The 25957-nt window shown below is 42.7% G+C and overlaps 1 protein-coding gene across 6 annotated transcripts in view; it reads left to right on the forward strand.

The window, feature by feature from the left end:
* The window catches only part of SULF1 (sulfatase 1), a 167831-nt gene that overhangs the window by 136148 nt on the left and 5726 nt on the right, over positions 1–25957 (forward strand). For 3 of the 6 annotated variants that reach the window (XM_058668715.1, XM_058668714.1, XM_058668716.1), the window contains 8 exons: positions 10287–10503; positions 12571–12820; positions 14056–14152; positions 14951–15045; positions 15370–15435; positions 16389–16561; positions 19952–20094; positions 20188–20311. In XM_058668715.1, coding sequence (XP_058524698.1) covers positions 10287–10503; positions 12571–12820; positions 14056–14152; positions 14951–15045; positions 15370–15435; positions 16389–16561; positions 19952–20094; positions 20188–20311 — 1165 coding nt within the window. Of the gene's footprint in view, positions 1–10286; positions 10504–12570; positions 12821–14055; positions 14153–14950; positions 15046–15369; positions 15436–16388; positions 16562–19951; positions 20095–20187; positions 20312–22134; positions 22293–25957 lie in introns of those variants that run through there. The other 3 variants (XM_058668717.1, XM_058668718.1, XM_004588108.3) reach the window with 2 other exon arrangements.

The following is a 25957-nucleotide window of genomic DNA, read 5'->3' on the forward strand; positions in this document are numbered from 1 at the left end:
GGGAGTTGGAAAGGACGTGGGGCATCCGGGACATGAACCAGAACACATATGGGACCGTGGCACATGCAAGGCGGGGACTTTAGCCACTAGGCTACTGTGTCAGGCCCTAAATTAACACTGCTTTTAATGAAAGTGAGACCATAGGGATACTAATCAGTTTAAATATTCTTCCCTGGAATCTATACTAGCTAAAAGAAAAGGCATTTACCATAAGAGAGGAACTAAATCTCTGCCTAAATTATTGTAAGTGAAGAAAAATCAGAGGAAAGTCGTTAGAATTAACCTATATTGAGCACTTGTTTTAAATCATTGAGTGTAGTTTCTTTTTTTTTTTTTTTTTCATGTTATTCCTCACTTTTGTTCAAGGTTGTGGGCATTGTCATCCTCAGCTTATAAAGCATGATGGGCAGGTGGCCAAACTAGGACCCAAACAAGAGTTTAATTCAAAAGCCTAAGCTGCTTGCTGCCTTCGAAGATAGATTACATTAACTGGATAAAGAAGGGTCCGGATCCTTTGTGTATCTTTTTAACTTATCTGAACTCTCAGTACCCACACAATTTGGTCAAAGCCAGTTCAAGATAGCAGGCACATGAAATGGTTATAAAAATGGCCTCATTCATTATACTTATATGATATGGCATCTAGCTTCTTGAATAGACAATCATAATAAACAGCTTGATCCTTTTACTCCTTATTTCCTCAGGCTATTTTTGTGTGCAGGATCCCTTTGAAACAGAAGAGGGCAGAGAGGGAGAGCCGCTGAAGGAAGGGATAAACCCGGCCTCCACAACATTCTAGAAACTCTTAGTTTTCAAGTGCTTGGGGGAGAAGCATAGAGCTATTCATTATATTTTAATTTGAAGTCTTCAAATCTTTCTTCAGGAAGCTGTAAGCATTATTATGAATAAAACCTCAAAAATGTTTTATAACTCTCATATGACTTTCATGAACCAGCCCCAACAGATTAGTTACTTTTATGCTAGAGTTGGACATGCTCAGTATCAAATATAAACTTTCACACATTGATAAATGAGTTACTATTTTAGCTCTCCCAGTGGTGAGCCTTACAACCATTTGGGTGTAAAGTATACTGTCTACATTTCAGTACACAAGTTTGTAAACCTCCCCACCTGGCTTGCATTGACGTTGTACTCCCTGCCCTACAGGGCAAGTTTTCTGTGAACTAGGTTAGGACACTTTAGCGTAAACTTTTCACTCCTATGTGGAATACTATGCTAAAAAGTTAAATTTACTTTTCCATGTTTTTCTAAGCTTGTTTTGTGCTTTCCTGCTTCCCCGGAATTCTTCCTTTACTGCTGTATTACTGTGAGAATCAGAATGGACTAAGATTCCATTGCATGGATATATGAGACTGTCAGCAACGATCGCTTTTAGGAGTGCCTGAATGAAGGCAACAAGGAATCAGGCTGTGCCCTAGCAGGGCTTTGTTTCTGTAGAATGGCATTAAATACGGCATTGTGGGCTCCACAATGGGCGAGATATACAGCATGTTTCAGACTGCTCAGGCTTCTGTGTATCCGTGGCCCGAGTGAACTGTTCGTCTAATCTCAGGGTTTGCACTGTGTGGTCCCCAAGCCAGAAGATCGGCGTCACCTGCAAGCTGGTTAGAAACACAAATTCTCTGGCCACCCCCCGACCTCCTGAGTTGGAAGTGCTCAGAGTGAGGCTGGGCAGGCTATGTTTGTATTCAAATCTCCAGGTGATTCTGAGGCTCCTTGAAAGTGTGAGAAGCACTGCTGTCACCTCCTGCCGAGCCTACTAGTGCTACTCAAACCTTCAGGAAAAGGCTGAGCCTCTTGAAGGCACATATGAAAACTGTGGGTCAAACCTAATAGCTCCCATGTATGCAACAGAGTCTCTATGTCTTAGCCCTTGATCCTTCCTTTCTGGCTCCTGTGAAGAGTATCATCTCAGCAGCTGTATTACTGACTTTAAAAGGTGGGAAGAAGAGCCAGGAAAATAAGATTGTTTTGCTCAGAATCAGGGTGACAGCTAAGTCTAGTATGGGCCTGCTTGCAATCAGTTTCCTTGCCATTGGCCTTGCACCTGGCCTGTGCCCTGTTTGTCTTCCTCTGGGTCAGGTTTGCTGCCTCCACTATAACATGGTACAACCAGGGGTTGGGCTTTCTGTGGGGATATGAAGGAAAAACTAAGCACCATTAGCCCATTTGCCTTCTTCCTTATTAACAAAGAAAGTGTATGCCCTCTTCTGCCTCACCCCTTACCTTGCCTCTTCACCATGTAAGAAACAAAGGAAAAGGAATTTGAAGTCTAAAGGTCTAGTTAGAATATGGGCAACCACCATTTTCTTGTTTTGTCTTCCTGAGTCTCAGGTTTTCCATCTCAAAACAGAGAAAATTAATCTCACTCTTGTGAGAATTAAGTGATACCATCTATGTCAACTGCTAGATGAAACTGAACTCATTCTCTCCAGTGTGTGAGTGTTGGGAGTTGATACTGTTCCAAGCCATCTTACCTGTCATACTCATTCCTTGGAACCAACAGGGAATCACAATGGGCTGCAATCCCAGACACTTGGTCTTGCTTCTTGAATGTGCACAGGATAACCAGCAGGGGCTAATTAAGACAATATGGACATATGTGTTGGCATTACTTCTGTATTCCTGAATTAATACAAGACAGTGTGTGACGTCCCACCACGCTCTCCCAAACATGTTTATGTGCAGACACAGCTCCCCCTACATACAGATGTGCACACTCCTACTTTTGTCTTCAAAGACTTCTCGTTCAGCAGAGAGTATAGATGTGCATGTCTAGCAGCACAATGAAATCACCTGCGTGAGCTTTTGAAACACTGTTGTATCACCTCATCCCAGAGCAAGTCAGATTCAGATGCCTAAAGGTGAAGCCAGGCACCTGTAATTATTTAAGCAGGTCAGGAAACACATGGAACATGCATTTGGTGCAGCATGAAGATACCACTTGAGATGCCTACATCTCATGTTGGAGTGCCTAGGTTTGAGTCTCAGCTTCACTCCTTATTACAGCTGTTTTGTGCATCATGGGAACTTGCAGATAATGGTTCAAACAACTGAGTCTGTACTATGCAGGTGGGATTCCCGACCCCTGGTTTTGATTTAGCTTCACCGCAGTTGTTGGGAAGTGAATCTGTAAATGGCAAATCTCTCTCTCTCATCTCTCTCTCTCTCTCTCTCTCCCTTTGCCTCCCATTCAAATACGTAAGTAGAAAAAGAAAGAAAAGAACCACAGGCCAAGACGCAAAGAATGTCCAAGTTGGAAGAATTCCTACAAATCTAGTTAATGATGCTATTTTCCTGATAAGGAAATTCAGGTCCAAAACTCTATCAACCCAAAGCCAACTCTTCATTTCCCATTGAGTGCTTTCTTTCCCATAGTGCGCTATGCCTGCAGAAGAGTGAGACAATAGGTTTTCCTTTTGAAATTATGAATGGCGTTTGCTATGATTGGTTTGGTCTGGCCATTCCCAGCACCTAAAACTGCAGCCCTTAGCCTTCCCTGCATATTAGAATTTCACAGGCAATTGTAGAAAGCTCATGTTCGAGTTCCAGCTGAGATAAACTAAATTAGGACTGCCAGGGAAGGAACCCATGTGATATTGTTGGTTTTTTTTTTTCCATCCTCTTCTGGAATGGATTGTGACTCCTTCAACAAGTTATATAAAGCAAAAATTCCTCAGACACTCAGTTTTGAAGTGTGCTTTATGTATTTTCTGACATTGAAAGGGAAATAGGGAGCTTTGCGTTGCTTTAATAAAGTAAATATTGCATAATTTTGTCGGGTTGTTAAATTCCAGCATCTGGGCAACTCAGTTTATTGCTCTGTTCTTCTGTCAGTAGAACATCAAAAATTTGCTTAAAATTCTGCAAGGACTCCAGCATCAAGCAAGTTTATAATATTATAAATGAAATTAGAATATAGCTTGTTCAACTTATTTCCAGGAACTATATTCTCATCCAAAGCTTACCTCCCTGACTTTTAAGATCAGCTGCAAAACATGAGTAGAGACATTTGCCAGTAAGGTCTAGCTAGTTAGTTTTCCAGCTTCCTGAAACGCCCTGAACCCTGGTAAACATTGCAGCTGGGCTATTATACCTATACCCCTGCATGTTCTGGCTCCAGAAGGAATGTATCCCTGGGCCATCCTTGGATGGGATTCTGATCTGCTCACAGACCAAGTGTGGCGCACTCAGCCTTTTAGGCTTGCTTCCTTAAAACTTCAGTCCAGACTGAAGGGTCACATCTGCTAGGTGGCTAGTGTCTGTGCATTTTTCTCCCAATAAGCAAGAAGTACAAATACCTAAGGACAGACATTTACCCATCAACTACCCAAAGTGCACCTGCTCTGTCTTCCTGACTGGCTGTCCTCCTCCAGTCCCCTTTGACACTTAACACAACATGCACATTCCACTTTCTCATCTACCTATAAGCCAATATGTCGGCCTTTCAACATTCACACCCTTTCCCAGGCTCCTCTCCTTCATATCACTGTCCTGTGCAAGGTACACTTTTTGATACATAATCGGAGTAATCACTTAAACTAACTGATTCTTTTTTTTCACCTGTAAAATGGACATAATAATAGTACATGGTGCAGAGGATTGCTGTAAAAATTAAGCTATACATGTCAAGTACCCAGCACATCATAAGACTTCAACAATACTGTCTGTTGATTGCTGGCACCATTCGCCGATTTCATATACCCTGGAATGCAAGAACCATACTTCTTCCAACATCCCAGTGTTGATTTTTACAAATTATTGCCCAGCTGAAAATCTAAAAAAGGAAACGCTTCCTCTCCTCTGCTTCTCATTCCTCTCTAGTCAAAAAAAAAAAAATGGAGCTAAATTGCCTGGGCACAGTTAAGGTAAACTTGACAACAGCTGGGCTAAGCAGCAATTTGAACAGGATATTTATGTTTATGTTTTCATATCCCTCCATGTTTAGATAAAAACTGTAGAGACACATGTCCACATGCAAGTAACTTTATATGATGTTGCTCCCAGCATTAAGGATATCAGATTATCACAGAATTACTGAAGAGTTGCAACATTTCAGAGAACATGATTTGACCTGCACTGTGGCCAAGTGCACAGAAGACACATAATAACGGAGAACATGAGTGTGTACCCATGTGTGTGTGATTAAGCTTTCATTGCTGTACAACTGCAAAAGTTGTATCCAATTTTTTCTCTCTTGTTCTTGCAAATGAGCAGGGATTCATAAGAACATGGAGAATCCTTAACCAATCTGACACTTTTTATATTGCAAAATGCACGATTATCATTATGATCTATTAGTTACCTCAGGCAGGAGAAATAACTGGAGCTATACCATCCCTTAATGCTGTGTTAGACATTCTACATGGGAAATTATCATTACAAATTTTGTGTTAATTTATTTTTTTTAAAGATTTATTCATTTTATTACAGCCAGATATACAGAGAGGAGGAGAGACAGAGAGGAAGATCTTCCGTCCGATGATTCACTCCCCAAGTGAGTGCAACGGCCGGTGCGTGCCGATCCGAAGCCGGGAACCTGGAACCTCTTCCGGGTCTCCCACGCGGGTGCAGGGTCCCAATGCATTGGGCTGTCCTCGACTGCTTTCCCAGGCCACAAGCAGGGAGCTGGATGGGAAGTGGAGCTGCCGGGATTAGAACCGGCGCCCATATGGGATCCCGGGGCTTTCAAGGCAAGGACTTTAGCCGTTAGGCCACGCTGCCAGGCCCTTGTTAATTTATTTTTATAAAAATTTATTTTGTTTATTCAAAAGGCAGAGTAACAAAGAGAAAGGGAGACACTCACACACAGATACAGAGATGTTCCATCTGCTAATTCACTCCCCAAACAATAGTTGTGGCTGGGACCCGGCGTGATAACATAGAGGCTAAAGTCCCCACATTGAACATACCCGGATCCCATAGGGACACCGGTTCTAATCCCGGTGGCCCCACCTCCCATCCAGCTCCCTGCTTGTGGTCTTTCCCAAAGCAGTCGAGGACTGCCCAAAGCTTTGGGCCCCTGCACCCATGTGGGAGACCCGGAAGAAGCTCCTGGCTCCTGGCTCCTGGCTTCAGATTGGCTCAGCTCCAGCCATTGTGGCCACTTGGGGAGTGAATCATCGGACAGAAGATCTTCCTCTCTATCTCTCCTTCTCTCTGTATATCTGCCTTTCCAATAAAAATAAATAAATCTTAAAAAAAAAATAGTTGTGGCTAAGCCAGGTTGAAGTCAGCAGCCAGAAAGTCCACCCAGGTTTCCCACATGCGTGACAGCGGCCCCAGCATTCAGTCCATTTTTCACTGCTTCCAGGCACATTAGCAGGGAGCTCCATTTAGGATGTTGTCATTGCAAGCAGAGATGTAAACCTCTGCACCACAATGCCAGCCCTTCAAACCTGTTTTGAATGGGAAAGTGTTGAAGCTAAAGTGGGAAAATCACTTGGCCAAAGTCACACAGCCACAAGAGTGACAAGTCTGAGTGCAAACAGAGATCTGTTTGACTCAAAGCCATGAATTCTCCCACCAAATAATGATTCTTTTGTATGTGGAGAATATTTCCAACCGGGAAACATTAAGTTGCCCAAGATTAGATAAACATGCTGAAAGGCCAGTTATGATGGCACTGCTCCGGATTCACGCAGACCGTCTTTTCCGCTGAATTCCAAAATATCCGCAGCGTAGCCTCAGGACATATTCTTGAGGCCAAAGGCACAAGTGTTATGTTACCAGATGTGGAATCTGGAAGAATGAAGATTCTGCAATTTGCTGAATGCCATAGAGTTAGCAGGAAGAAAAATTTAAATTGAAGTCTTCAGGTGCCAATTTATCTCCTTTAGTAAGGGCTGCCTCTCATCAAGTTTATCCTAGATTTTCTTCAAAAAGCAATAAATACTGTGGCTGTGTTTGTGTAATTTTTAAAAATCTGCCTTTATGGAGCACCTACAATGTGCCAGATTCTTCCAGAGCTTGTTATTCTAGTTGTCATCTTCAGGGCTCACTGATCTGCAATGACTTCAATTGCATAGATGATTTGCCAGGACCCCATAGAGGTATGATAAGGCTGGTTTTCCTTTCTTTTCTTTTTTTTAAAGATTTATTCATTTTATTACAGCCAGATATACAGAGAGGAGGAGAGACAGAGAGGAAGATCTTCCGTCCAATGATTCACTCCCCAAGTGAGTGCAACGGCCGATGCGCGCCGATCCGATGCCGGGAACCTGGAACCTCTTCTGGGTCTCCCACGCGGTGCAGGGTCCCAAAGCCTTGGGCTGTCCTCAACTGCTTTCCCAGGCCACAAGCAGGGAGCTGGATGGGAAGTGGAGCTGCCGGGATTAGAACCGGCGCCCATATGGGATCCCGGGGCTTTCAAGGCGAGGACTTTAGCTGTTAGGCCACGCCGCCGGGCCCAAGGCTGGTTTTCAAATCCAGGCTTTCCCAGCTTGACAGTCCAGATTTTTTTTTCTTTAAGCCACACAATATGAGTATAAAATTCCCTTCCCAAATCCAATACAGAATTTGTGTACTGTACACTACTACAAAATTCTCCAAATTGTGGGCTGTGGCAGCAGAATATGTTGTCATAAAGATGAAATGAATACGCTCATAAAGTGCGCCATATCAGTGTGTGGCATCAACTACAGATTCAGTGGATGATGATGTTGGTGTTAGTGAAGACGAGGAGTACTGGAACTGTGTGAAAGACGCTTGACATATTTCTCATGGAGTTTGATTCTGCCAAGCTAGCTATATACCTGTATTCTTGTACCAGAATTATCAGTTTTCTCATCAGGAATTAATTACATGCAAGCAGACCTAATCAATTAAAACCAGTTATACATAATTATCAATCAGCGTGACTGTGTGCTGAGTTAACTTCTGGGAATAATTCAACTATTTGAGACACAGCCGTTGCCCTTACTTCTAAGTTCTGGTATAGTTTGAAAAGCTAGGATTAAATAATAACTCAAGAAAGTGTATGTTGAAATAGTTTAGTCTGCACCAGATATGTGCAGAAATATCTGTGGAAGAAACATATGCTAAAATCATTGTTACAGACTGAGCCCTCAAAGAGATGGGGAGAATTGAAATGCTGTAATCCCAGGAAGAGAGGGAGGGATTTGCAGAGGGATGGATGTTCCCTGAAGATGGCAGCAGTGGAGTCTGGCTCCTGACTGATTTCCTGGTAGACTTCAGGAGTGTGGACCGAAGTGTGGCCGTGTGACAGCTGTGTCTGTGGCAGGCCATGTGTCATCTCTGATGCTGACTCCAGCTCCTGTTGGCAGGTGCCTCGTGTGGCCTTAGCTTCTCATCTCACTGCCCAATCTGTTCTAATGCGGAATCGTGTCCTCTCCTTGAAAGTTTGACCATTTACATGGCTCCTGACTTCACAGTAATTCTTCTAAAAAACCTCTTTCTTGGCTTCCCACGATAAATGCCCTAAGTAAAATCACTGTTTTAGGGGCTATGTCAAGGTCTTATTGTGTTATTATAAAACTTGTCATGATATCAAGTACTGCAGCAATGGTGTGGCGATTTTACTTCATCAGAATTCTTACAACACTTGCATGGAGAGTATTTTCTAAGCCTCTAGCTAGCAGGATCTCTTCTGCAGATCATGGTAGAGAAAATAATTGCCATTTTTACAGTGGCTCTTGCATTATCCAAGTGTGTGTATAGATATATGTGATATGTGATATGTATGTGATATATAATTGTGAGCTGCGGCAGTAGAGTATGTTGTTATAAAGATGAAATTGAATACACTCATATAATGGGTATGCCCTTTGTTTAATAGTTATTTCCCTATTTTCATATATCTGAAAATATGTAGGTGGCACAACGAACACATAATTCTACAGTACAGATATTATCGTACTGGCCATAGTTAAAGCATGTATCCATTTACCAAAAAGTCCTACACATAATAGTAAACAGATAATACTTGTGTAGGGAGAAAGGTAAGAAAAAGAAAGTTTAGAAATACTACATTTTATCAGGCGTGGCCTAGTGGCTAAGGTCCTTGCCTTGATCCCATATGGCTGCTGGTTCTAATCCCGGCAGCTCCACTTCCTCTCTATCTCTCCTCCTCTCAGTATATCTGACTTTGTAATAAAAATAAAAAAATAAATCTTTAAAAAAAAAAGAAATACTACATTTTATCTTACTGTAATAGCTCCAGTCAACTGAAAATTGAGGCCTGATATGCTTCCTGCATAATATGATGGGCTAGGGGGAATAGAGTTGGAGGAGTCTTCAAAAACCTTCATGGAATATGCATATCATCAAAAAATGTGGTCTGGGCTTTAAAATCATTTTACACCAGGTAAAGTTCTCTTTCGATTCCTTTTTTCTTTTCCTGCAAACTTTTTGAAAGGCCCTCATAGCAGGGTCCTTCCAGAAGCAAAAAGGCAAGAAGTTATTAGGTCTCCAGGAGAACTAAGATGGATCTCATGACATGCCCCCCAGAAGGAAGGGCTATTGTTTGGGCCAGGTTGCCGCTCAGGGAGCACGGGGGATTCTGAACTGTGAAACAGGCTGGAGGCTCATCGGAGTGAGCCTGTAGTATCTTGCAGCTTGAGAGAAGCGCGCGCGCACACACACGCACACTGCTAGCAAACCCTGTGCCTGCTCCCCACGCCTGAGTCCCTCCCAGGAACATGCCCAGGCTCTCCTGGGTGTGCAGTGTTTCCAGAAGGAGATGAAAAGACACAAAAGGAAAACCTGACAAGTTTGCCAATGTCTGTCTGGGGGATTTGCGAGCTGGCTGGCCCTGGGATGGACTCCATTTAAACTCATCTCTGTCTTCCTCATGTGCCACTCTTCCTTGGCTCTCATTAGAAATTCAGGGGCCGAGAACAAAGCAACCATGTTTGTTTTTGCCGAGCAGGAGGAGCCTGTTGCAAACGGCCCTGACAGCTGTGGCCTGTGTCTCTGTGAACTAAGGGCTTTTCCATGTTTCATTCAAGACTGTTTAGTCTGGTGGCTGAGGATTCATATATCAATTCTGGGCTCTTGTGTCACCGAGGTCGTTCTGATTTCCAGTGCTTTCATTGTCGTCTGTCTTGGCCTCCGGTGAAAGAAATAACTGGGCGTCAAGTTATTGCAGGGTCACTTAAAAGCTTGCCTTTCTCCATTCACCCTCTCTAATGGTCTTGCCAGTGCTTCCACAAAAGCCAAACGAACCTAAGCTAAGGCCGCAAGCAGTTCCTAATCAATAACAGCTGGATCGGAACCGTCACCTGCTTTCCCCTTGGCTGTTGCAGAAGTGGCAGTGCATCGAGGACACATCTGGCAAGCTGCGCATCCACAAGTGCAAGGGACCCACTGACCTGCTCACAGCCCGCCAGAGCACGCGCAACCTCCACCCCCGCGGCTTCCACGACAAGGACAAAGAGTGTGCTTGTAGGGAGTCTGGTTATCGTGCCAGCAGGGACCAGAGGAAGAGTCAACGGCAGTTCCTGAGAAACCAGGGCACTCCAAGTAAGCCACACTTTGTGCCCCTCTCCGAGGCAGACCGAGGCCTTAAAGGGACAAAGGATTGCTCCTTCTGCATTTGTAGAGATTACCCATGCGTGCTTCTTAGGCTAATAAAAAACCGTTTTCTTTATTTTTTTAAAGAAAGTTAAGAATAATTTGCTGTGTAAACACTTTAGCTTAAGCATAAAATGAAAGGATGTTTAATCAAAGACCACATGCAAAATAGTCACTCATTTTTTTAACAAAGCTATGAAGTGATTATTCCAGAAAAAAAAAATAGAAGTATAGTTTAGCTCCATTTTATTTTACATTCATGCTAATCTGATGATTTTTCTGCCTAAAAAAATGCAGGTTTTCACTATGTAAGATGAGAAGCGTAAGTACTTTTCTTTAAAAAGACATATACTTAAATCTCCATTAAGACAACACATTTTTCTAAATGTGGTTAGATATAACTGGCTGGCAGGCTCAAACTAGTTGCTATCAGTATGAAAAGCACTGCCTAGCATTTTCTTTATAAAAATCCCAGGATTATAGGGATTGAAAAATTCCCAAGCGAACACCTTCTAAAAAAGAATGAGTCTAGTGCCATCTGGTGGAATAGTGTGAAAGTGACGCAAGATTTGGAAGTCAAATTATCCGGCTTGAAAAGTGTAAATAAACCCTGGACCCCACAAAATGGGCTTTAGGATCACAAATACCCTGACATTTCATCCAAAATTATAAATACATTCTATGTTCATATGCATATTTTTGTCAATGTCAATAATATTAACAGAGTCCTTTTTAAAGATTTTTTTTGGGAGGTAGAGTGACAGAGAAAGAGGGGAAAAGACAGAGATCTCCCACTCAGCTGCCAGGCCTGCTGAAGCCAAAATCAGAAGCCTAGCGGTCTCCTAGGCGGGTAGCAAGGGGCCATCTTCTACAGCATTTCCACTTGCTGGATGGGAAACGAAGCATCTGATATTCAAACCAGTGCTCCTGTGGGATGCCAGCATTGCGAGTGGAAGTGTAACCCACTGCACTGCCTCTCCACAAATTCTTAATAGAATCCATAACTGAGAAGATCAAGAACTATTCCTTCGGGGAATTTTTTTTTCCCCTTCCAATGAGAAAAATCTCAGTTTTAATCATTTATAAAAGGATAGGAAGTATAGGTGGCCTGGGACTTGGTTGAGGGTACAGACTTCCGGTTGCAGCCTGGCCCAACACTTGCCATTGCAACTGTTTGGGTAATGAACCGGCAGACAGAAGATTTTCTTTCTCTGTCCTTTTCTCCCCCTCTCTGTAACTCTGCTTTCAACATGAACAAAATATTTTGAAAACAAATAGGTAATTTTTTAAAAGAATATAGGGTTTAAAATCACAAGGGACACGGCCTTGCAGCTGAATTGCCAAATGTGTCTCAGCAGCAGACTCCCGCGTCCCTTCCCCAAAGCCGGATGTCACTCCCTCAGAGGGCTGGGCCCACGCAGAAGGCTCAGCAGTGTTTTCCATCAGCTTAGAATCTAACAGACCTGGACGGAGGAGTCACTTTTCTTCCCTTGTACCGTGATAGGTTACAGTTAAGTATAAAGTGAGTATTGTGCAGCAAAACCTCAATACAGAATAACTATTATTACTATTTATTGAAAACAAACTAGAAGAAGGCATTTTGTCACTATTAATAACACCATAACTGGGAACACAGTTGTATCTGAACATACTGGCTAGACGGTTTCCATTGAAAACTGGACATCGCAGGTCACACGCTGCTTTAAGTGGGCAGGATGGCTGAGATCCTGCACTTGGTCTTAGCCCAAAGGCCAAGAAACAATCTAGAGATCCTTCCTTGAAGGCTGAAGGCCCTGAGGGTCATAGAAGCGTGTTGTCCTGCAGAGTGCTATCCAGTGGTACAGCCGTAGCAGCCACCTGCCTCCCCTGTAATGCCTTACCACAGGGTTGCCCTGGGCACCAGGCACCCGCCAGCAATGCACCAAGTCCTGTCTGCCCCTCGCAAGATCTGACCATTTTCTTCCCTCCTGAACTCCACAAGGACACCCCTAGTAACATAATCTTCCCTGTTTCCAGAGTACAAGCCCAGGTTCGTCCATACCCGGCAGACACGTTCCTTGTCCGTGGAATTTGAAGGCGAAATTTATGACATCAACCTGGAAGAAGAGGAATTGCAAGTGTTGCAACCAAGAAACATTGCCAAGCGCCATGATGAAGGCCCGTGGGGGCTGGGAGGCCGCCAGGCGGGCAGCGGTGGCAGCAGGAACGGGATGCTGGCAGACAGCAGCAATGCTGTGGGCCCCACCACTGTGAGAGTGACACACAAGTACGAGGCCTCTGTCTGTTCTTTAGACTTGGGTTCACAGTTGCTTCCACTCCCCTGTAGGACCACAATTTTGTGCTGGTTAAAATAGTGTCACTAGAACATCTGGTATCCGAGGGCTGGTCACCAAAACAGCTGGAAACCCTAAGAGGCCATTGAGGAACCCCAACAGTAATGAACTGGAATATGTGCTTTGGGTTCAGTTTTATATTGGGGCAAATTATCTGGGAATCAAGCCAGAGTAAAGCTGCCCCATATTAACTTAGCAGCATAGAATTTGTATCCCAAGGAATTATCTATGTTGACATCTATAGAGTAGACTGAAATAGTTACGGGGGCTGGGAGTGGCTCTTCCATGTTGCATGGCCACTGTTGCTCCTAGCAGGATTGTAGCCAGGACCTCAAAAACAAAGTACAGTCACAGGGAGGAAACTGGGTCTCAGAGAAGCTTCCAGAAAGATGATGTAGGTTAGCAGTGGCTGTTCACAGAAACCAGAAAGAAGCATGGACATCAGGAAAGCAGAGAAGAGAGATGACTCCCCCAAAGCTTTAATGGATTCATTGGCTTTTCAGTTCCTTCCAAAATGACTCGCTCTCTTGATGGAGAAGCAATCTCTTTCTGAATTTACTAGCAAGCTCTTTGGTTTTTTTTCCCCTCAGTTGCATTTCTTGTGGCAGGAGAGGTACCATGGTCCTGCCGGGGTTTTATCTTTGGGGTTGGCCTCAATGCCTGCAGTTGTCAGAGTGATATACTAAAAAGATGTGGGCTGGCATTCATTTCTCTCGCATTATACATTGACCCTTACAGCCCACCTGCTCTCCATCTCTGGGGCCGCTTCTTTGCTTCAGAACATAATGGCATACTTAAGGCAAGCCCTTTAGAACAGAATTAATGGGAGGAATACTCCCTTCCTGGCTCTGCATTTCTTCAAACAAGCCATTTTTTATTATGACTGTAAAAAATCTTTCTCTCTCTCTCTCTCGCTTTGTGTTTGCTTATGCTTCCAAAACTTGAGTTCTGGGGTGGTATGTACTCCAAGAAGCATGAATTTTGAGAGCTGCCTTGAAAAGTGACATCATCCCTTGTGCAGCCAAGTGCCAGGATGTGTTCACATATCCTGCCTGTGGATGCATAGACTCCAAGCCTACCGTTTGTATCAATGTTAGTAACTTAGAGTGTCATTATGTTCTCTTTGAAACGTAAATCTATTTTCTTATACTGTGGTTTACTTGTGCAGGTGTTTTATTCTTCCAAATGACACAATCCATTGTGAGAGAGAACTGTACCAATCAGCCAGAGCCTGGAAGGACCATAAGGCATACATTGATAAAGAGGTGAGTATGGCCATGTGACTACAGGATTTATTCCAAATCTAAGCTCAGTTTTCCAGCCCTGCTGTGATGGTGGGATATGCGGTGTGCCCAAGTCATTGTTTTTGTAATTACATAAAAAAGAAAACGATCAAAAAAAAGAAAAACCAGTGATTGTGCTACAAACCATAAAATGAGCAGAGGGTAAGGATGGACTCAGTAGACTCTGTAGGAAAATTATATATGTATGGAAATGATTTAATCATAAAATTCAGTTAGAGTGTAAGGTAAAATTTCAAAAAGTTCCTGGAAATGCATATTATAAAAAAAAATCTAGGCATGAAACATAAGTTTCAAAATTACACCAAAATAAATTATCTTTTCAGTCCTTTTTCTACTTTTTTTGAGCAAGCAAGGAAAAAAAAAGCTCCCATCCACTGATCCAAATGCATTACAATGGCCAGGACCAACTCCGGCCAGGGGAGCTGAAACTTCTTTCTAGGCCTCTCTTGGCAGCAGAAGTACAATTCCTTGAGCCATCACTGCCATCCCCCCGTTCCTACACTTCCTGAAAGCTGAAGTCAGGAGCCAGAGCTGGGCCTTGACGTTAGCAAGTGGGATGTGCGCGATGCACCTGATGTGCTCATCACTGGGCCACACACCCACCCCTCCAGGAACTTCCTGACATTGCCTCATATGTTTCCTAACAAATCGTTGTCTGCAGTTCGTAGTTACAGAACACAACCAATACGGAGACAAGAAAAGCACTTGGCAAGGTAGGATGTGACCGCAAACGCCATTTTTCAAATACGTGTTTTCCAGATCGAAGCTCTGCAAGATAAAATTAAGAATTTAAGAGAAGTAAGAGGACATCTGAAGCGAAGAAAGCCTGAGGAGTGTAACTGTGGCAAACAGAGGTGGGTGTGGAGCTCCGCCAGCTGCTTTTGCTTGCCTGGTCTCTCACACAGGCTGCAGGGCAGAACAGCAGGCTCCTTTTTCTGTTTTACCAACAGAAAGCAAAATACAAATGCATTGCCTTATGGTGATTAACCTAACCTGTTGAAGTAAAATGTAAAATGAAATCTTCCATAAACTCAAGCAGCAAGTACAAAGTCACATGCAGTTAAAAGAGTTGCAGTACAGTGACAACTTCCTTCCTCTGCTGCTATCGCTTCTTAAAATGAACTGCTAAGGTCAAATGCAAGGTTGTGAAAGACACTTTTTAACCTTCTTCCCTGCAGCTATTACAGTAAAGAGAAAGGCATGAAAAAGCAGGAGAAATTGAAGAGCCATCTTCACCCATTCAAGTAAGTTATGCTGTGTTTTCCACATTAGCTGGGTGTCAGGGTCTGTGCCCTGGGCACTTCCAGAAGGTGGAAGAGTTCCATGTGGGCAAAGTGCCAGTGCCTTGGAAAAGGCAGATCCAGCATGGTGCATAGCCCAAGAATAGGTACACACACCCTGTACCTCCTCAGTTTACCATGTGATGCTCTGGATCCTTTGACAAGTGACAACTATACATATATATGTATATATATGTATACGTATATATGTGTGTGTATATATATGTATATATATAGCAGTCTCTAATCATGTGTGTGTGTGTGCCTCCTCAATGGAACCAATAACCAGACCATATGCAGAGTGACAGAGTGGCAAAGTCTCTACTGATTAGATTGGTGTGTTCTGTAGAACAGCCTGTAAGATCATTTGATTCTGAAAGTGGAAACAAGCATGCATATTCAAAAGAAAAGAACAGCAGAAATTGCACATCAAGGAGAGTAAATATTTAGGCCCCAATAGTGTTTGAAATGTCAAGACAATGAAAAAGGAAGACAAATCAATTCAAAATATTGGCTCTCCATACCTATTTTGTAGAATTTATCAAAGAATTTTTTTAGCTTGCAAAAATGAAACCATCTGATGCAAGTCATCATGGGTTTGGGAGCTGATGGTTCTGGACCACCAGATTAAGACAGTTGCGCAAATGGGGCGGCCAGCAGCAAGCTGTGATTCACGTTGGCTTTCACTCTTATCAGTGTTTCCATGTAAATAAAGAAGAAGATATTGGTCGCATTAGGGTTCATAAGTTCTGAGAGAGCTGTCATTGAATGAGTTGGCCTTCTGCCCACAAATCATTTCCTCTGCAGGATGTGTCCTTATGCATCTAAATGTTGGCGCACCTTTCAGAACACTAACCCCATTTTTAACTGAGATACTACTTTCTGATCCCTAAAATCAGTCTCTTCTACTGCAACAGGGAGGCTGCCCAGGGAGTAGACAGCAAACTGCAGCTTTTCAAGGAGAACCGTAGCAGGAGGAAGGACAGGAAGGAAAAGAAACGCCAGAGGAAGGGCGAGGCGTGCAGCGTGCCTGGCCTCACCTGCTTCACCCACGACAACAACCACTGGCAGACGGCCCCGTTCTGGAACCGTGAGTCGCTGCTTCCCACCACCCCGCCGACCCTGCGGCGCCTACCCCGGGAACACTGACCAGGCACTCTCCAAAGATGGAAGGGCATCCTACCTAGCACAGTGCAAACTCACAATGTGAATCATTGTGCCTCCTGCAAAAAAAAAAAAAAAAATTTAGGAATTCAGGGATGGTTTTTTTGTGTGTGTTTTGTTTTAAAATGCCAACCCCTCCTTGAGTTTTTTCTCCCAAAGATATTGTCCTGCAGAGCACCCACCACTTGCAGAACCCCGACCACTAAAGACTGTTCTGTGGGTTAATAACCCAGTAAATGGTGAACAATTTGGCTACAATGTTTCTATCTCGTGTCAAGGGCACACTCTAAGTGTAACAAAAGGAAGTAAAAGAAAGATACAAGTCCACTTCTTGGTGATTCTCAGCCCCCTTTGGTGCTCTGTATGTGTGTGAGAGAGAAATAACAGGAATTCCACATAATTATTTGATTTTATATTGAATTTCTGAGGGTGCAAAGTCAAATCAGTGCTTTTATTTAAAAAAAAGGACTATTCCTTTTTGTTAGTTTCTAGTTATTTATTTGTTTGCTTGTTTTATTTATCTAAAAGACAGAGAGAAAAAGAGATCTTTTGTCTCCTAATTTGCTCTCCAAATCATGACATCCACTAGAGCTGAGCTATGCTGAAACCAAGAGCCAGGGACTGTCTCCTGGTCTCTGATGTGGGCGGGAATGGCTGAGGTGCTGGAGCCATCACCTGCCACCTCCAGGGCACTCATTAGCAGAGCCAGGACTCAAAGCAGGCATTCCCATAGAGGATGTGAGTGTCCTAAGTGGCATATTAGCCACTGTGCCAAATTCCCACCTGGTACACAAGTATTGTTCTTAGTGGTGTGTACATATACCCACTGAGAACACATGGAAACAACATCCAAATTCTCGTAGAGCATCAGTCAATGGCAAGCTTCACGGACCACAGAGATGAGACACCAAATCTGGTGACTGAGAGAGTGGCTGGATACCACCCTGCCTCTGCTTTGCACCCTCAGAGCGGGAAACTCCAAGGAGTCTACAGGCCATCCTAAGGTCAATCCATGGCCTCTCCAACAGGATGTTTGTTTCATCTTCCTGTTTTGACACTTCTGAATTTCAATGTTCATGTGTGCATTTATGTGTACAATTGCATGAATAGTGAATGACCACATACAGTCACAGCATTAAACTTTGTTAAAGTTTCCAAAACCTGCAACCCTGAGGGTTATGAGACCCATGGCTGGGTCTCTGCTCTGCCAGGCTCAGTTAAACTTATGACTATAAAGAAAACTGAAAGCTTACCATTGTAAAAATTAGAGCAAAAATGAGAAGAAAGGATGGGAGAGAGGGTGTGTGCATTGGGAAGTACCACTGTATTCTTAAAACTGCATGTAGCAAATGCATAAGATTTGTTTTCTTTATATACATTTTTCTAGAAATTAAATTAAAAGAACTAAAGAACTGGGAACATTGAGCAAGCCACCTTGTTCTCTGCCTTCATTATACTTAGGTTTAAATTAGGGGAGTTTACATATGGAAAGAAAATGAGATAAATGAAACAATAATAAGCTGAAATTATGCTCTGAAGGAAGCAGTGATCAAAGAAACCACAATTGTTAAAGGGGACCTTTGCAGAGCAAGGAGTTAACAGGCCTCTGCAAACAGGAGAAATTCCAGCTGAAACCAAAAGGCAGGGCAAGGCAATCCACGTGGGAGGGAGCAACCACCCAGACAGAGGGAACTGCTTGAGTAGGGCCAGGGGCAGTGAGCATTTGCTTGTGTCCAGGGCTGGAGGCTCCTTGAAAGAGGAGGTACTAACAATATATAGTCATAATCTCACAGGCCAGAAGGAGACATCAACCTTCCACCTGCCTACCATCTCCCAGCACACTAAGACCAAGCCGCCACCATGTCTTACCTCAACCACTGCCTTCCCTCCTCAGTGGTCTCCCAGATTCCCCGCTACATCCTCTTCAGAGGAGTTAGAGTGACCTGCAGATGATGCCCTGTGTTTTGGGGGTTAAAGAGTAAAGTCCTTAACATGGCCTGCAGGCCGTGATCCAGTCCTACCCCAGACGTGTGCTCCCACCTTTGCCTGCTCCACTACTTGCCTTCTGGTTCTCTGTTGACCATCCCAAGCCCCCTCCTACCACAGGCTCTTCACAGATCTTGCCTCCTCCTTCCGTAAGGTTCTTCTCCTGTGTCTATCAAACACCTGCTGCTTCTTCAACCCCTATTGCAAGGTCACTTCTGAAAGGCACATTCCCTGTGGCCATGGAGGCCACTGTTGCACTACACTGTCAGTGCGTCCTCCATTTTTCTCTATGAGAGTGATCATGTTTGCAATTATGTATGTTGTTTCACTTGTCTTTTTGCTTAACTCTGATCTCTAGGCTATACATTTCTGAAGATAAGAGATCATGTCGCTAGCACATTGCATCCTCTCGGTGCTAAATAAATAAATAAATAAATAAACAAGCAAATTACTCCAGTATAGCTCAACTCATAACAATACAGCTAACCTCTTGAGTACCACCGAATGTCACCGTGTAACAATGTAAGGAATAGGAAGTGAGCCAAAAAAAGAAAAGAAAAAAATTACCCTGCAGTTACTCAGATCTTTCAGAATCAAAATGGAGACTTGATTTCACTTGGTACCAAATCTGATGCACTGGGCAGTGTGCATTGCGTTGTTGATGGTCATGGTGTCAGTATTCTAGACCATTTGGTTTCAAATTTCCTTTGGCAGTAACTCACAGTGACAAATACATGTTATCTCAGGATCTTTTATCCATAGTGTGCATACACTGTGTATCTGCGTGTATGCTTGTAATACATATACTGTAGGTAATGTATATACTTAAATTGAATTTTTAAAAATCAATGTCTCATTGCCATCTTTTTTGTCTATTCTGTTTCTTATTTTAAGGACATGTTTTATTGTTGCGTTCCTAGTATTCATAGTGCCAACTTGAGCTTTTGACATAGTGGTAGATACTCAACAACATTAACTAGAAAAGTCAGATCCACCCCCCAACAAATCACCTCCTACTGCAATGGCCTCTGGACTTTTTAAAGAATGCATCCGTGTCTGCTTTTGAAATGACCACAAAGCTAAAGAGAGGTTAAAGTAGGCTGCCTGATGCACCTTAGCGTTTGCATGTAGAAAATCATCATCTTTCTTTCTCTTTTTTTCACCTAGTTTCACAGCAAATGTGTATGGAGGAGGAAAAGGGGTGTAGATATATAATATCAAACCACAACATCTATGGGGGAAAAAATCAACCTCAAAGTGTAAAGCCAAACTCTGAAGCAGCTTGCTATAAGGTTATTCATTCTGTTTTGTTTTTCTTTTCACCCACCAGTGGGATCATTCTGTGCTTGCACAAGTTCTAACAATAACACATACTGGTGTTTGCGAACAGTCAATGAGACACATAACTTTCTCTTCTGCGAGTTTGCTACTGGCTTTCTGGAATATTTTGACATGAATACAGATCCTTACCAGGTAAGACAGTATGTTTCACTTTATGAAGGTTGGTGAGAACAGGATCATCACAGCAAGAGCTGAAACACATTGTCCTGCCCTCTTCCTCCCCAGCTCACGAACACAGTGCACACAGTAGAACGAGGAGTTTTGAATCAGCTACATGTTCAACTAATGGAACTCAGAAGCTGTCAAGGGTACAAGCAATGTAACCCAAGACCTAAAGGCCTTGACATGGGTAAGGAAAAGATTTATCTTGTTTTATCTTACCAACTGTTACCAGGTTTTCTGCCTTTAAAATATTCCTGTGCATAGAAGCATCCAGTTGGTGATACTTACACAGGAAACTTTCCAGGTAATTCCACACGTAATTGGCTCTCTAAACTTAGCCCTGGAAGCATTAATGAAAAACTTAATCCACCAAAACGTTCAGTGAGCACTTCCTTTGAATCTGTCACACAGGTCTATTCAATTAGTAAAGCTTGATTCCTGGTAGAAGCATCTACCAGAAAATGAGATGAAAACTTTTGCGAAGTCTTTGTCATCGCTGTAAACCACAATTTCCTTTTCTTTGAGAGAACATAGATGGACACACACAATTCTGTATTTCTGCTTATCACATTTTGAAATGACCTCTGTAGGATCCAAGCTCATGTCATAGGGAATTAGATTTCTTATACAAGTTTTTCCCATTTGAAACTAGAGCTGTGTGAGGAGTACATTAGCTTGGCATCTGTCGGTAAACAAGGGCCTCGTTGGGACCTGCCAGAAGTTCCTTCCCTGACCTGCTGTGTCAAACTCACTTCCTTTGGTGAGGGGAATGCAGCTCTTTGTGATGTGATCCCGAGCTCCTTCGTGGATAATGAGAATACCCATTCCCTTCTCGTCATTTCTGCAGAAATTGAAATGTCAGCGGTCCATAGCAGGAAGGAAAAAGAGCTGAAGCTAAGGGTATTACCATTGGCACAACAAGTCAGTCCCAAAAGGAAGAACTGGCCTTCCAGGCGTTTGGGAGCAGTTTTCTTGCAGCTGTTTTCTGGGATCTTCTATAGCTATATCTCTGAGCCCAGGCAGAGCCAGCGCAGCAACCATTAAAGTGGGCAGCTCTCTGGGCCATGTGAGTTAAAGGGGGAAAATGGTCCCATCTCAAAATAGACAATCTCCTCTCCTGTCGTTTCCACCACTATAGGGTTCCAATGACTTTCATGCTACAGGAATCCCAGAGGAAATTATAAGTCCTGTGAGAAATATCACATCTCAGGCCTCAATCAACACTTCTCAGTTAACACCTACTTGGGGGGAACTGCCAGGGGGACTAGACTCACAAAATAGGTCTCTTGTCACTGACCTCACTAAGCTCAATTTTTTTTTTCAAATATTCTTCATATCTATTGATCTTTTGCTCCAATCTCACAAAGAAAAGGAAGGAAGAGAGAGATAAAGAAAAAAAGGACCCACCAGAGACTGGAATCTAAACCAACCATTCAACACACTTGACCTGTTATACCCAGATATTTCTTCCCAAAAGATCATAGCTTTCTTAACTCCTGTTGGTGATGACATAACGATTCTGCTTAGTGAAATGTGATAGTGTCTCTTCCTAGTGAAACGACAGCAGGGGGAACCAGTTATTGCTGCTGCACTTGAAGCAGTCCTCTCCACACTCGGCATCATTTCTATGATTGATTATTAGCGGCCCAGTTTTTCAAGTGTTTCATCTAAAAATAACCAAAATTTAGCTTTGAGAATTCCACAGACTTCTAGAATTATTTTTTCTCATTGCTTTTAAATGAACTCTCCTCCCTTCCTATCCACTCTCAATTTTTCTCTCGTGTCTCATGTATATATATATTTTTAATCTTAAACCTTTTTACTTTTAGCTTTCAATCCTCATTTTTTTTTAAACCTAATAGAAAAATCTCTGTTGGACTCTAGCCCTCACTGTATTTAACACAATATATTTCTTTTTAGGACTTAGATGTTGTGCATGGAAAACTACATAGTGGATGGTTTATGAGTTCTAAATCTAACATAAATTACTCTTCTATTTTCCTATATCAGGAAATAAAGATGGAGGAAGCTATGATCTACACAGGTATTCACACTTTTTTATTCTCGGCAGCTTCTTTCCCAATAATTGCATGTTCCAGTTATTTCAACTAATTTCTGTTTCTTCCCATGTTGCACAGGGTATAGCTTGGGGTGCATGTTTGTTCTAACAGCATTCTCTGCCATCTTGTATCATTGGTTACAAGTTTTTCATTCTGCTTTCCAATCACTTCACTGCCTCAGCAAGACATCTTTCAGAGCATTTACTCATTGCCATGTTTTTTGTTATTGTTGTTGTTGCTGCTTTTTGTTTTGTTTTGTTTGCCTGTTGGATGATGCTTTTAAGCATGAAATGATGTGAAAGGAGTGGGAGTGGACGGGGAGGGCAGCCTTTGAGAGCCTTGGAGAGGGTGGGAGATGAATGTCTTTGTCATGCTTACACTTTGTTTTCCTCACGGAAACAAACCATAGAGTTCTATTAGATAATTATCCAAGGTACACAAGGACTGATGAAAATTTTAAGAGCATTCTCAAATGCTCATTCGCTATGTTGGGGGAAATCTAAAAAATTCCTTGGTCAGTGGTCTTTAGTTAACTTTTCTCACCAAATCAGCAGCCATTCGTACAAGTCAGAAAACTCTATAAGGACGTGATGAATAAGTAAGTTGTGCTACTGGGTGGGAATACATACCTGAGGTCAAAGCATTTTTCCCCCCCAAAACAATACTAAGACAATAGTGTCTGACATGCAAAACCTCCAAAACAACCTTCAGCCTCCTCATCTTACACCATTTCTCACCGTCATCCACACCTCCTACCGCATAGTACTGGAGAAAAGCATCAGACACCTGCTGGCCCACCGCTTAGTCATTCGGCAGTGGCAACCATTGCTACTTTTCACACCAAGCGTTGACCTTAGAGATCTGTAGAAGTGTACTGTGCAGTGTAGACAGGGATTGGGGAAGCACTAACACTGAGACATTCATGTGTCAGCATTCTGGTTGGTACATTTAATTGGGGGAAATTTTTTCCATGAAAACAAAATAAAACAAAAAACACATGAACTTACTTGGTGCCATCACACTGATATATTCCCAGAGAAGCAAGCGGATTGCTGGTCCAAGGCATCCTGCTTATGTCCTGGTAAGCACCTCGGCTCCTGGGCTTTCATCTCAGCTTCCTCCTTTCAGAGGTAGTTCAGTCGTCTCAGGACAAGTCAAATGATCACAGGAGAGGCAGTGTGGAATACAGGCACCAGCAGCAAGACAAATGATGCTGGACTGTTGAGGCTAGTTTATTACCATTTATGTATATCTTTTTTATCTTTTCAATCTCATCTTTCCTTCCTTCCTTTATTCTGCCCAACACCAGTCACATGTCCTTCCTCCTCTAGTACACGAAGATGAGATAATAGGAAAGCATTCTTTTTAAACTTTTTTTTATTTTTATTTTTACCTTTTTGATTTAAGGAGAAAGAGAGGAAGATAGGTGACCATTTGTTATTCACTCTCCCAAATGCCCAGGGTGATCAGAGCCAATGCTAGCAGCCAAGAGCTCAGAACAGGTTTGGCCTGAGAGTGGCGTGAACCAAACACATGACAAGGACTGCATGATCAGGAGATTGGAATCAGGGGCAAGAAGTAGATACTACACCCAGGCACTCCTACACAAGACCTTAGCATCTTAACCAACGAACTAAACAAACACCTTCCCAGAAACACTCAAGTCAATCAAGGTCTATGCTGCCTACTTCCCCTGGATCACATTAAGACATTTCCAAAGTGTGACACTGTATTTGTACCTAACACTAGACATTGGCTATACAGTTATTTTATCGTGTATTAAGTTTTGCAGCTAAGGATCTTCAGTCTAGTGTTCTTTTACTTTTATCATGAAAAAGGCTAAAAAAGTTGGGTTATTTCCACCATCACGCCAGTTAGAACTGAGTTATTCTCCATTAAGTCATCTTTCCTTTGAAGTAAAGAATGGTTAATTGCTCTTAAAAGGTAATTCAATGACCTTTGGGTTTCTCCCTTTCTTGGGCCTCTGCCATCACTACTCAAAGGATGAAATAATCAACTGTTTCTTGGATCATTTTCACATGGCCTTGGCATTATTACCTGTTGATGGTCTGTGTACAGGAGTGACATGTAAGCTCATGTAAGCTCATGCAAGTGTCCTTACCAAGGTTCCTTTCCAGGGAGCAGCAGTAAGGCAACCTTATGACTCAAAACAATCTGGTATTTTCAGACATAATCCGTAGGGAACTTTACTTTGCTGTAGCTATCCACGTTGCAGACAGAAAATCTTGACACAGAGTTACTAAGAGAACAACTACCAAGTCATGTCTGGGACTCAGGAAGCCCCCAAATACAACATTTGATGAGAACTTCATTGCTCACCATGTATTGTTGGATTGAATGGGAACAGACCCAAAGCAAGTCATGGTATATGTGTAGAACTGATGTTTCCAGTATGTTATCTTGTTCCTGATCTTGGTGAACATGCTTTTAGAATTCCCTCACTAAATGAGAGGCAGGTGTCAGGACTAAGATGTGTACATTTTCAAAGTGGTAACGAAATAGGCATCTGTTCCTTGGTCAGTGTTCGCATCATTCATAAATGTTGACTTGGTCAAAAGCTTTCTCCACAATGGTAGAGATGTCCAGAAAAGTTTCCTCTTTAGAGTTGTTAACAGGGCACCTTGTATTAATAGATTTGCTAAGAACAAATCAGGCTTTCATTCCTGGAATAAATTCCACTTGGTCATTGTGCACTATTTACTTAACTAATACTGAATTCTGTTCATTGAAATTTTCTATATTATATTTAAAATGTAATTGGCCTATCATTTCCTTTTTGTTGTCTTGCGCTATCTGCTAGGTATTTTATTCATTTCTTATTGCTGTTCTGGTAAATTATAATATTGAAACAATATAGGCTTATTCTCTGGTATTTCTGAAGGTCGGAAGTCTGTGTCAGTTCTTAACAGTCTGAAATGAAGGTGCCAGCAGGACTGTGCTGCTGCAGGGAGCTCAGGGTAGACCCCCTTTCCATGCCATTTTCTGTTTCTAGTGATTGTCTGCCTTCCTTCATCATGACTCCTTCTTGCATCTTAGAAGTCAGCCACGAAGCTAACCTTCATGTCTCTTCTTTCCTCCCCTCTTTCTTTCCTTCCTTCTCTCCTCTGATTTCCAGTGATTCACTCTTGTACCTAACTCCCTTGCCTCCTTTGCCCATAAGAATGATCATGACCTCGTCTGGAACTCAAAGACAGTTTCGCCATCTCAAGACCCATAACTTAATCCCCTCTGCAGTGTCCATTTGGCCACAGAAATTACTGCATGCACAGTTTCTGCAGACAGGAGAAAACTGTCTTTGGAGGCCCATTATCCTGCCTGCCATAGCTATTATTGCTATACCTGCTCCATAAAGAGAATCTGAGAGTTAGATTTTTCTGTGTTCTGGAATAGTCTATGTCAAGAATCTCTTTTGTGTGGGCCCAGCACGATAACATAATGGTTAAGGTCCTCGCCTTGAATGCCCCGGGATCCCATATAGGCACCAATTCTAATCCTGGCAGCTCCACTTCCCATCCAGCTCCCTGCTTGTGGCCTGGGAAAGCAGTTGAGGACGGCCCAAAGCCTTGGGACCCTGCGCCCGCATGGGAGACCTGCAAAGAAGTTCCTGGCTCCTGGGTTTGGATCGGAGCAGCATCAGCTGTTGCGGCCACTTGGGGAGTGAATCATAGGACAGAGGACCTTCCTCTCTGTCTCTCCTCCTCTCTGTACATGTGCCTTTCCAATAAAATAAATAAATCTTAAAAAAAAAGTAA

This window comes from Ochotona princeps, chromosome 9 (assembly GCF_030435755.1).
Source record: "Ochotona princeps isolate mOchPri1 chromosome 9, mOchPri1.hap1, whole genome shotgun sequence".
NCBI lineage: Eukaryota > Metazoa > Chordata > Mammalia > Lagomorpha > Ochotonidae > Ochotona > Ochotona princeps.